This window comes from Cebidichthys violaceus, unplaced genomic scaffold (genome assembly GCF_023349555.1).
Source record: "Cebidichthys violaceus isolate CVI_PGR_0920_01 unplaced genomic scaffold, fCebVio1.0.p SCAF_30, whole genome shotgun sequence".
Lineage (NCBI taxonomy): Eukaryota > Metazoa > Chordata > Actinopteri > Perciformes > Stichaeidae > Cebidichthys > Cebidichthys violaceus.
The window spans coordinates 3,197,854-3,210,642 of NW_027176484.1; the positions used below are offsets into that span (position 1 = coordinate 3,197,854).

At 41.3% G+C, this 12,789-nt stretch overlaps 1 protein-coding gene across 22 annotated transcripts in view; it reads left to right on the forward strand.

Annotated features, from left to right (window-relative positions):
• myo9aa (myosin IXAa) overlaps nt 1–12,529 on the forward strand; it is a 105,340-nt gene extending 92,811 nt beyond the window's left edge. For 5 of the 22 annotated variants that reach the window (XM_068724225.1, XM_068724236.1, XM_068724238.1 and 2 more), the window contains 19 exons: nt 524–626; nt 819–1,025; nt 1,694–1,791; nt 2,355–2,491; nt 2,611–2,834; nt 3,040–3,156; nt 3,803–3,991; nt 4,320–4,370; nt 4,603–4,714; nt 6,456–6,517; nt 6,771–6,963; nt 7,577–7,705; nt 7,859–7,964; nt 8,048–8,179; nt 8,718–8,841; nt 9,910–9,930; nt 10,195–10,403; nt 10,609–10,751; nt 10,860–12,529. In XM_068724225.1, the coding sequence (XP_068580326.1) occupies nt 524–626; nt 819–1,025; nt 1,694–1,791; nt 2,355–2,491; nt 2,611–2,834; nt 3,040–3,156; nt 3,803–3,991; nt 4,320–4,370; nt 4,603–4,714; nt 6,456–6,517; nt 6,771–6,963; nt 7,577–7,705; nt 7,859–7,964; nt 8,048–8,179; nt 8,718–8,841; nt 9,910–9,930; nt 10,195–10,403; nt 10,609–10,751; nt 10,860–11,365 (2,863 nt within the window). In that variant the 3' untranslated portion in view covers nt 11,366–12,529. Of the gene's footprint in view, nt 1–523; nt 627–818; nt 1,026–1,693; nt 1,792–2,354; nt 2,492–2,610; nt 2,835–3,039; nt 3,157–3,802; nt 3,992–4,319; nt 4,371–4,602; nt 4,715–6,455; nt 6,518–6,770; nt 6,964–7,576; nt 7,706–7,858; nt 7,965–8,047; nt 8,180–8,717; nt 8,842–9,012; nt 9,861–9,909; nt 9,931–10,194; nt 10,404–10,608; nt 10,752–10,859 lie in introns of those variants that run through there. The other 17 variants (XM_068724230.1, XM_068724237.1, XM_068724234.1 and 14 more) reach the window with 14 other exon arrangements.
• The last annotated feature ends 260 nt before the right edge of the window (nt 12,530–12,789 follow it).

Here is a 12,789-nt window from a genome sequence, read left to right on the forward strand (position 1 = left end):
ATCAAAAAGGATGTAAATTATAGCTAAAGAATAATGACAATGCATTACTATTAATCAAAATCCATGGAGAAAAAAAAACAAGCAAGGTCACGATAACATAAACAAACAAATAAATGGATGAATAAATCTACACGGATAAGTTCAAGGGGTCAATAAAAAAGGGTTTCCATTTCCAATAAAATAGATAACTAGAATGAATCGTTGGTAACATGAAATTTGAACACTTCTTACTAAAGTCAGTGTAGCAGACGCTGCCCCATACTATAGATTTGATGCAGGGACACCGAGAAGAATGAGTTGAACGTAACAGATAGACGGCAACAACTTTTATTGACTTTTCTGAAAACCAGAAATGATACCATCATACTAATTTAAAAGATGCTCTTGCTAACCACATGATCATCTTCTCAAAGGGTGCATTACTAACATTTTCGTTTTTCTTGACTGAATGAATTCTCTATTTGGATCCATTACTTTCCGTTATTAACATTATGTATTTACGTTTGTTCCTCTCTTTGTCCAGTAGGTTTGACAGGGAAGCTGCCTCCAGAGAAACGCCTGCAGCCGTTCCCAGAGAAGCACCGTCACCCGTCACCAAGCCCTCTAAAGGGACAAAAACGCGGGATGTAAGCAAAATCTCCTTTTTCCTTTTTAGAACAAAGCATGTGTTTGCAAGTTTGCAGGAGTGCCTTATTTTGTGTTGTGAATGAATTAATATATCTTGGCAGCCCCAAATCTTACACCTTAAACGCCACAGTTGACCTACATGAAAGGCTCCTTTTTAAAACATGCTGTTATCACTTCTGATGAAACTCCAGGTTGGCAGAGCGGGCCAAAAAAAGAAAGCTAGAATGGCACGAACCCGCTCCGACTTCCTCACCCGCGCCCCCATCCTCTCAGTTGGGGGCGATACAGACGAGGACTATGACGACGACAGCAGCCCCCGTCATAGCAGTCTGCCGCTCGCCAAACAGAGCTCCACGGAGGCGGGCTTGAGAAAGTCCTGTTTCAGTGACTCTGACATGGTAACAGGCGCCATCCGAGCCATCAGTGGCCCTCTATACGGTCTTAAAGCGTGGCTTCTCTTTGACATTTCTAACCCCCTCCCCAGAGAGAGCATAGATCTACACCACTGACTCAAACTGAGCTTCAACAAATTTTCTTAAAGTTTCCATAAGAGGGGAAGGCATTTTAAATGTTTTCCCTTTCAACACTAATCCTTTAACTTAGTTGCTTTTCTAACACGATTGGCTTCTCCTTCTCTTACAGCTGTAACACTGACTTCTTCTCTTCCTTGTTAAATAACAATGTTTTGCACGTCACCTGGTTGTATTTCCTCTCTTAGCACTAGTCACACCTTGGGAATCCTTGAAAAAGGTCATCATTCACTCTTGATGGTCTTCATCATCTAACGCACTCTTTTAACTGCTCTTTTCCTATGAATCTGTGTCATAATATTTCATATATTATTTGCTGTGTTATTGCTTTGTTGTATCAGGATTACGATAAACTGCACGTTCACTTTTACTGATGCCTAAAAGACGTCAGGTTAATGTGGCTGGTGCAGCTCCAGGTTTGTGATGCTGCCCTCTGCTGGCTCAAACGTGTCCTCAGATCATAATGTACTCGGGAGCTGAATGTATATTGGCTTTTTGGTCTGTTTTTTAACATTTCTCCAACCTGGTGTTTTCAGCCTGCCAGGTCTGAGGAGCAAAAGAAGATACACAAAGCCATGTCGTCAGGAGATTTGATCAAAGAGGACTCCATGCGTAAGAACTCTCAAGATGGAAGGTTTGTTCCTCAACTCTGCATTGCTGCCACACAGAGTTTTACCCTAAAAGTGTATCTTTATTTCTTGGCCTCAATATAAATTGTTAAAGTTAATGTGAGGAACTTTTAACTGGTTATGAAACCGTCTTCATTTAATAATGATGCATCTATATGACCTACAATAATAATAATAAACGAGACAGCAAGAAGAGTGGCTATTTCTATATAGTTCTCTATAATATTCTCAATGCTTGGCATCAGTGACGTTGGGTCAGACCCCAGCCAACTTAAACGTCACGCTGCTGGAGGCCCAAGTTGTATTAATGGGCCCGCTGGAGGAAAGGGAGGCACAGCAGAGCCAGAACCAGGAGTGAGCGGGGCAGACTGTCAGACCCTGCTGCAGTCAAATGAGCCATTTTCTAAAGGGACACTACCGCTTTTGTCCACAGTAACCTCCAAAATCAACGCAAAATTAAAGTTCCTTGTAGTAACTTGAAGTACTGTTTTGTCACTTGTTGAAGCTATTTACATTTTAATCTCAATTTGCCATCAGTAATCAAAGAATGTCTCCATTTTGTTTTAAGTTTGACCAGGGGTCGTAAGATGCGTTTCTGGGGCAAGACAAAGTATGGAGATAAGAAGACGTCCAGAGAAAAGCTGATCTGCGGGGCTGATTCCCCGGATGGAGACTATGGGGACACTGGGCCATTGCTGGGAGAGGGTGTGTTATCCAAAAGCAAATGAATAGGACTTTCACTTTGGGTGCTAAAATACTGTCTTTGAATGCACCTGAAGTTCATTTGACTCAACTGCACAAATCCTTTGTTCCCTACCACACAGCAGGTCAGGAGAACATGTCGCCCCCCTGCAGTCCCGACCTGATCGTGGATCGAGGCTTCAGAGACTTGAAGGAGAACAAGGAGCCGTCTCCTAAGGTGAAGCGGCGGCGCAGCGTGAAGATCAGCAGCGTGGCTCTGGAGCCAGCTCAGTGGCAGAACGACGCGCTGCAGATCCTCAACTGCACCAACGACTACAGGAGCATGAACGAATTCCTCATGAAGAAGGTACGGACAACCATGCTCTCTCTCACTCCCCCGACACATGTGGGTAAAAATGATTATATCGCCTACACTTGTACTTCAACATCTCTAAGTCCTCGCAAGGAGAGTAACTCCAGATGAACACAATACGTGTGTTTTTATTATTTATGTCTCAACACTTCCGGAAGTTCATATTCATACTAAGACGACTGTGGTGTTCCTATTTTAGATCAACGACTTGGACACTGAGGACAGTAAGAAGGACACCATGGTGGACGTCGTGTTTAAAAAGGCTTTGAAGGAATTCCGTCTGAACATCTTCAACTCTTACTCCACAGCGCTTGCGGTAAGTGCTGTCAACACTGGTTACATGATTGGTAACACCCATTTCTTTAATGCATTATAAACATACTCATAAACTGTTTATAGCACAGTATAATTACACTGATCCTATAACCATAGTGTTTAATAATTCCCATAGTGGTAATATATTATACGTTTTTTAATAATGCATTACAATCACTGTAAGAATGTATTATAACGTGATTATTAGTTATTCTAAGTGGACATTAGGTGCTTTAAGTAAAGTGCAATATTTTGTTTTGTTCTTGCATAGATTTTATTATATTTTTCTCACTTAAAGCAAACAATACATAGGACAATTACAGGAACTTATAATAATAAGTCATTATAAAGTGCTTTATAATGTGTCATGGTTATTGTTATACAGCATTATGAATAATTTTGAGTGGTTATGATTATACAGTGTTATAAGTGGATTATAAGTATTTTTCTAATGTTTTATAAACAGGGGAGTCATGGATAATGTTAAAATGTTATACTTCTCAAACACATTGATTAAAAGTGCAAAATTGTAATAAAATCACAGCAGTTTTTACGTTATAGCAGATAAAGGATTATATCTTAGAACATTATTTCCAGAGTAGATTAATGCTGTTCTCTTCCTGTGACCTCGTCATCTTCCTCCCCAGATGGATGATGGAAAGAGTATCCGCTACAAAGACCTCTACGCTCTGTTTGAGGACATCTTGGAGAAGACCATGCGACAGGAGCAGAGGGACTGGAGAGAGTCTCCTGTCACGGTGTGGGTCAACACCTTTAAGGTTTTCCTGGATGAGTTCATGACCGAGTACAAACCTCTGGACAGCACACCCAGCAAGGTAAAGACACGCAACAGCCTCATGGAAACAGGATTTTTGATGATGGCTAAACTGTTAAAAGATAGTTTGTGCTCTTTTTTAGATTTATTCTGTTCTGGTCAAAGTATGTGTTCATTGAATATGTAAGAATATTGTAAGAATTATCTTTACAACCTTAAATGTCATGTACTCTGGTGTTTAAAAAGCCTTCTGGATTGTACGTTTCTAGAGATTTTAATCCTTATTTTACATGAAGTTTATATTTCCAAATAAAGCATTTATATACAGTGAAAAAACTAAATGACAAAAACATATCTGTTGTTCTGTTTTGTGTTTTATTGTCCTACAGCAGGTACCTAAACCTGAACGCAAAAAACAGAGGAAAAAGGACACAGACATTGTAAGTCTCTCTTCATCCTCATCATTATTCAGGACTAACAGAGGAAAGACAACACTTTGCTTTAACAGCCAGTCTTTTACACCCCGCTCTGCTGTTTGGAATAACAAAATATAAATACACCAGCCATCAGAATAGAAAAGGCTATTAAAACAAGAAAAATAACAACATGTAAATGTGAAGGGAAATATGCACGTGAACTTCAAATGAACCTGTGCTCTGCTGCTCTCTGCAGGTGGAGGAACATAACGGCCACATCTTCAAGTCCACCCAGTACAGCATCCCCACATACTGTGAATACTGCTCATCACTCATCTGGATGATGGACCGTGCCTGTGTGTGCAAATGTGAGTGTGCATGCAAAACATCACATAAGTTTAGATTTAGCAGATCTTGAGAATCCCTGAATTTCATACAGTGGATCTGAGAAAATGGATCTTTTTTTGATAAGCATTTTTGGAAGCCATGGATGGCTTTGAAGAGTAAAATATGTAGGTACTGGAATCATTAATTAATGATTCAATTGACAGATTCATCCTCTACAATTTTGAATAAAGCAAAATTTGTCCCGCAAATTTACTGCTTTTTTCTATTTTCCAGTTTATTAATTAAATTATCAACAGATTCATTGATAATAAAAACAATTGTAAGTTGCAACCCTAAAATATATGTGAGGTTTAAATTGCAGTATGTGTTTTTTTATTTTTTTGTACAAGCACCAACATCTCTCACACGGAGGAAAAACCCCTGTGATTAATATTTAGGTTGATACAACAGTAGTTTTAAGAGGAAAAATGTCACCACCATTTCTCAACTTGACATGAACATGAGTAAAACCATACCACTGACATCAGAAACTGATTGATAAAAACTCTATGAACACCAGTCAGTTCAGCATGGAATGAATCAGCCATTCGGGAGTCTTGCCAGTCTGACCCTGGTTGCCAAGTTGTAATTGGCAAACATTCTGAGAAATTAGAAACATATTCTCGACCTGTGTTTGCCATCAGTGGCAAAACACTTTTTTAACATATAAAAGACAAAGACAGCAAACAGCAAAACGTGAACCGTACCCCATTTGTTGCATTGGTGACTAAATATTGCTGTTACAGTCAGAACCAGAAGCAGACAATGCTGCATGTGCGTTGGTGCATTACTCTCGTGTGCACTGGACTCTGTTTTAGTGACAAAAGTGAAGCAAAGTAAGTTGTTCAACTGCGGGGTGAAAAGTTTGACTAACCCGACAACATCACAAATCGCAACATCACAAATTGATGTGCAAAATTGATTCAACTGACGAAGAACCAGATGAACCTGAACAAAAAACAAAAAGAACATTTGTGAAGTCTTGGGAGGTAAAGTATTCCGGCTTTGAGTTTTGGCAACCAAAAGCTTATGCCAGCCAATTTTAAAGGCTGGAAAGAAGCCCTGTGTCCTTAACAGTGATGTCAGTGAGTGCTGGAACCGTGCCTCTCTCTCTCTGTCTCTCACTCACTCACTCACTCACTCACTCACTCACTCACTCACACACACACACACACACACACACACACACACACACACACACACACACACACACACACACACACACACACACACACATAAACTCATTCAGCCATACAGCCAACATTGTCCCGATGTAACCAACACCAGAATATTAAATACTTATATTTACCAGCAGACAATTTGTTTTAAAAGAAACAACTTCTCAGGCCAAATCTATGTGACCACAAATAGACACAAGCACTAAGACATTCAGTGAACTTGTACAAACACACCATGTCTGTGTTCGAGCTGTGTTCAGTCTGGCCTCACAGAGCAAGCCCCACCCAGCCTTAATCAGATTGTTTTCAACTGGACTCATGGGGTCTGGGGCGCCGTCTCTGCAGAGATATCCCCACACAGTTTGTCCTTTATTCCCACAGGATGTTTTCCTCATGCCAGCCAATACTGCCTTGGTCTCTCAAGCGATAATATATATATTTGTTTTTTTCTTTTGTACCAACTTTTGCTGAATAATGAGGAGGCGCTGCCTGTCTGTGGATAGAGGAAATGATCTGTTTGATTTCTCTGGTTGTGTTTATCCAGTGTGCCGGTATGCCTGCCACAGAAAGTGCTGCCAGAAGACGACCACCAAATGCAGCAAGAAGGTGAGTCGGCCATATTGTGCACCCGCCAACAATGTCCCAAGACACTAATTGTTTTTTCTGTGGGTTTCTTTCCAGTAGGTAGTGTTAGTACTGCAATCTAATACACTGGCAGTGGTAGTTCTTAAAAGACATAACTTTTTTTAATACGTGAGCAATTCTTATAAGCATTCTAAAGTATTGGTCTTTGTTGCTTTGTGCAAGTGTGTGCATGTTTTTGTGTTTAACAGAGTGTATTATTTGTGTCTCGTAACAGTTTGATCCAGAGCTTTCCTCCAGACAGTTCGGAGTGGAGGTTTCTCGTCTGACTAATGACGAGAGGACGGTGCCCCTGGTAGTGGAGAAGCTCATTAACTACATTGAGATGCATGGGCTCTACACTGAAGGAATATACAGAAAACCTGGCTCCACCAACAAAATTAAGGAACTTAAGCAGGGACTCGACACAGGTGAATGATTCTAGTCGCCTTTAAAGCTGAGAAACATATGTGGGGAAGGATTAAATGTGATTACTAAGTTTTTTGGTTTGTCTGCACCATAGATATATATTAGTAGCAGAATGAACATTCCCATTCAAATCATCTTAGCGGGAAGGTCGGAGCGGCGGCCATTTTTATGTTTACCATTGTAGTGAGCTAACTTCAATATAAACTAAACCGAGTTTCAGCGAGTCAGCGAGTGAATTTAACACTTCATCCACACACTCTTGTCACAGCGTAAGTAAGCAAATTGCTATCACCAGATGAGTGACAACAGTTTGCTAGATAACTTGTTTGTTAGTTAGTTAGTTAGCTATTTAGCCAGCTAACTAGTGAACAGCTGGCTGGTTAGCTAGCTAGCGTGCTAATTCCACCATGCTTTAATGCTACATTGTTTACATAAAATAAGCTGAACAGTGGCTGGTGGCCTGCGTCCGCTCTCTTCCCGGCAAACTGCGACAAAACTTTAGGTCTCCACTGACATGTGTTCTCACCACAACAACAATCACCATTTTCTCTTGTAACGGTCAAATGACCCCAGACATTTATTTCTATGGTCTCCACTCTCCTTCTCTCCACACAGATGTTGACAGCATGAATCTGGATGACTACAACATCCACGTTATCGCTAGTGCTTTCAAGCAGTGGCTGAGAGACCTGCCTAATCCTCTGATGACATTTGAGCTGTATGAGGAGTTTATACGTACCATGGGTAAGTGATCAGTATTAGGTATCCAACTCCATTGGGTTTTGAAATGCATCACATAGGAGATTGGGTCCACAATCACAATGTATTATTGTGAACAGCAGCATTTGTTTGCTGTAACGGTAAAGGGTGATTTGTCTTGTTGAAATGCCTCCCCAGCTTTGCAGGATAAAAAGGAAACGATCAGAGGCGTGTATTCAGTTGTTGACCAGCTAAGCAGAACTCACCTAAGCACTCTTGAACGCCTCATATTTCATCTTGTCAGGTAAAAATCAGTTCTTATGGTAATCTTAGAGTAGGATTTATTTCCTCCCTGGTAGACTATTCTAATACCCTAATGCTTTCCAGGATCGCCTTACAAGAGGATACAAACCGTATGTCGGCTAACGCCTTGGCTATAGTTTTTGCTCCCTGTATCCTGCGCTGTCCAGACACCATTGATCCACTGCAGAGTGTCCAGGACATCGGCAAGACGACTGCGTAAGAACACACTTCATGTATATCTAATTAATTCTCTGCCTTTGCCGAAGGCAGTGGTTCACAAAGTTTGGGGCGGGAGTGGATCCTAAATTAATCTGTTTCATGTGGGAGCAATTGACAAAACCGTATGCAAAGCTACCAAGATCAGTCAAAACCAAAGTCAGCAGAACATATTGTCAGGTTCACTGTCATTGTAGAAGAACGGCCTTGTGTCATTCTTTTCTAAAAGCTCAACTAGACAGACAGACAGACAGACAGACAGACAGAATACAACCAAAAAATCAATCAGAACTTACACCATGTTATTGTTTCAATAAAATGATGGTTTACTTGGCTTGTTTTTACTGCAGATTTCCTCAATAATGGTTGAGAAAAACAATTATTGATTTGTTTTCTGTTTGAGAGCCACTGTATACTTATAAATCAGACTTTGTAGAAAAGGGTTTGCCTTTTGATTAACTAAGTATGAACTTATCGTTTTGCTGTGACATTGTTAAGCATTTCCAGTCCTTCTGAAGTGTTTTTTCCCCCTCCATAGGTGTGTAGAACTTATCATTTGTGAACAGATGAATAAGTACAAAGTTCGACTAAAGGACATCAGCAGCCTGGAATTTGCAGAGAATAAGGCCAAGTGCAGACTGACCATCATTCGACGGTCTATGGTAAGTTCAAATGATATGACAAATGTACTGTTATCAGAAAAATCAGCTGTTTGCATCATTTAATCCTCCTGACTGAGCCACCCTAAAAACTCCTTCTCTGATTTCCGCCTTTGTAAGCTGTTTTTCTGCTCTCCAGATTGCCCTCCCTAACCTGTCCTTTCCTTTACCCAGAAACCCGTACTAATAGCTGTTAGATTTATGAGCATAGTGGTATGTATACCCACACACACCATGGATTACATCCCCAAATTATCATCCAGTGGTGATGTTGTTGTGGTGCCGACCTCTGCATAGTCTCATCTCTTCAAATATTAACATCTGCCTTCTCATCCATGAAGCATGACTCATCACTTCTCTCAGCTTCTGTTTGTTGTAACTGTCTCTTGTGGATGAAAGTCATGAGATCATGCAATCGCTTGTCATTATGCCACTTGGAATATGGAGCATAAAAAGGGACATTTTTAGCATATTATATGCCTGCGCTCACAAGGCCGATTAACAGAAAATGTCTGTAGACACATCTGCAGGCAGCCTTCTGAGTGTAGCTGATGTGCAACAAGGTAGGCCAAAACAACCAAAGGTTGTTTATTTACATTTTCATTATGTATGTTTACACATTTTAGTTCTTTCTCAGAAAAAAAACAACCTGAAGACATTTATTTAGTTGATTTTTATTTAAAATAAGTGCATTGCAAACAGAGTGTAGATCAACTTAAGCAAACAGAGACAATGCAGACGATAACGATGTTAAATGTTCATTTAAGTTCTGCAATTTTGTTAGATTTATAAATTGTTGTATTTTATCAGATGAAACAGGAATAACATGATATCAGCATTATATATCGGCATCGGCCATTGAAAGACCTGAATCAGTCGACCCCTAATCTTTATCACATAACAGTGATATTGTTATTACTATTAGCTTGTGCTCATCGTCTGCCACTCAGCTAGAAAGGCAGCAGATCAGTTGCTAGAACCGACCGACCTTGATGCTGCACATTAAAACCGATCTTTATGAACCTGTCATTACTGATTCCTCCTCTTTTTGCTTCTCACTTTTGCTCTAAGCAGACAAATGCAGCTAAAAAGGTAAAGTTTGTGTATCGTTGTGTTGTGTCTACATTTCGTGTTTGATCAGTCATTCAGTGCTGCTGTGCTGTTTTTAAACGCTGGTCGCTTCATGTGGTTTGTTCACTGCATGTGCGAGTGAGTAGCTGCTTGCTAAAAGTGGTGAAATGTACTGTATACGACAGCATGACCGTTTTCATTTAGTGCTGGTTAGCTGCTTTATGGAGCATAAAGGTAGTATTCACATGGTGAGAAGAAAACATCTGCCTCTGACTTGTTTCTCAGGGGAAAGGCCATGTGCAGCGACTGAGCTACCACACGCCCTCGCCTCCGGTTAGTCCGCGGCTCCCATCTGTGGCTGAACCCATGATAGAAAAGAGTGGCAGTGAAGAAGGAGAGGACTCATTTTCCAAAATTTCAGAGCATCAGCAGGCGGCCATGCGGCAGGAAGAGAGAGTGCTGACAGAGCAAATTGAAAGCCTGCAGAAAGAGAAGTAAACACTGTCACTGCACTTACAATGTTCTGAAAATAACTGTTTCTTGATACGTTAATAACTCCAGATTATAAGAACAGTGTAATGGGACAATAACTGTTTTACAAAAATAACATTTCCAATTTGCATGTGTTATTACTGTTAGCTGTGTCTCAACATGTGTGTTCAGCTCATTTGTTCATCTAGATAATGTTTACCTCTGCAGAGAGGAGTTGACTTTTGAGATATTGACTCTGGAGCCGCGAGCATCGGACGATGAGACCCTTGAGTCGGAGGCTTCTATTGGTACAGCCGACAGCTCTGAAAACCTCAATGTGGACTCTGAGGGAACCTTTTCTGACTTCTCTGGTGTGTCACTATGCAGGAAATCACAATTTACCTTTCAGTTTGCTGTTTTTTTATGTGTAATTGGAGAGAAAAGATCAAAACTAACCGTGACTTTGCCTTTCATTGCAGAGAGAAGTCCAGTGTTGACTTCCCCCTGGCCTCGGAGGTCTGACATGACAAGCCCCCGACGCCGAGCTATCCGCCGGCAGCCTGACTCCCTGGACTCTGTGGACTCTTGCTCCAGTGTTTCCTCCTACTCTTCCTCATCGCACTTCCACCCATCGTCCTCCTCCTCCTCTGCCGGCACCCAGCGTTTTCGTTTCCACGCCAAGTCTCCCGCCGTAGGCTCAGGTCCGGCCCAGGCCCAGGCCCAGGCTCAGGCTCTGAATGCATCTCAAGCCTCCCGATCCGACAACATAGACCGTAGCCCTACAGAAGATCAGGAAGGAGCATATGACGAAAAACCCCAGTTTACAAGCAGAGGCACCTTCAATCCAGAAAAGGGCAAACAGAAACTTAAAGTGACCAAGCACTCAACCCTGAGGCACTCCAGAGAAGGCAGTGGCCACGGCAGGGACCCTCCAGACATACCACAGCAGCTGGTATTGTATGGCAGTAATGAATTCATGGTATGAAGGACACTGGGGCACCAAAGCACTCCCTATCCAACTCCCTGGCAGGCGTATACATTCTCAATGGGAAGTAACGCAATGGCGACTGCTCTCCGCTCCTCAAAGCGCTCCTGCTTAGCCTTTCTTGAAGTCTGCAAAAAAGTGTCCCCAAGTGCCGTGTACAGTGTTTCCACCTCCAGAGGAGGAAGATCAGTGGAGAGGCTCCTCTTCTGTAGACTAAACTGCCACCCATGCTCTCACAGTGCCTCGGCAGCTCTTCACTCGGCGCCAAGAGGAGACGCACTGAGCAGGAGGACAGAGAAAAGGGAATGTTGGAATATGCCGAAGACCACTAAGCATCAGGGAACGTTACGGAGCTGGAAAGCTGAAGCAGTATACTTTCAATAAATGAGAAGGAAACCCGGCAACATCAGGCGTCATGGATGTTACAGTGAACATAAAGCTCACAATTATTAGCTGCTTTATGAGTTTACAGTTCATAACAATCAGTGTAAGCAGTGGTTGATCTGTTACTACAAATTTATTTTCCCTTATTTAATAAATTTTAATGGCACAGAAATTCTTTATAGCATATAATATACAGGTATAAATACTGTACAAAGCCGGAACACCAGCCTCTGCTGGGTAGGGTAGTTGAAGTCAATATTTATCTTTTTTTTTTTTCTTTTTTTTTTTCTTGAGTATCTTGGACAGAGATGTACGGATTTGGTCGGTGGATGATTTATGTTTGTTTGCGTGTGTGTGTTTGTGTGTGTGTGTGTGTGTGTGTGTGTGTGTGTGCATGTGCCGAGTGCTTATGCAGCTTGACTGTATGTATGTGTGAGAAAGAGAAAAACCACTTCATGTGTTGTAAGTTTGTGCTGCTTTTTTCCCCCTTACAAGGGAAATAACGCCATCAAAGGGACCAAGTCAGCTGGTGTTTATTCCAGCCAAAGGGGATCCCAGCTCTGTAAAAATGTTGGATGTGTATAAAATCCCTGCATTCACTGCTTAACAGCCATACTACAATTGTAATTGTACAATACAGTTCATATGTACAGTATAGTGGACAAATGCCATTCTATTCTTGAAACCTATTGTTACCCCCCCCCACTCCCAAACCCATCCCCACCTCCTGTCTCCTGTAAAGTGTTTGCTCAATAGCAACCAAGAAAGAACATAAAATCACTCTGTCTTTTGTCTTTATTGTTGAGAATGTATATTTCCAATATTCCAGTATTTTGCAACAATGTCAAAGTACTGCAGGTGACATATTTAAAAAATGTTCACAGCAGAAATTCTGACTCCAGTATGAAAAATACCAGGATGCTGAAACTGAAGCAGTGATATGGATTTCAGCCATTGTTCATTTTTATTATTTACACGCGCGCTTTTCCTACTGTGACACGCCAAAATGTCGTCTGTGAATTGTACATGGATACCGATCC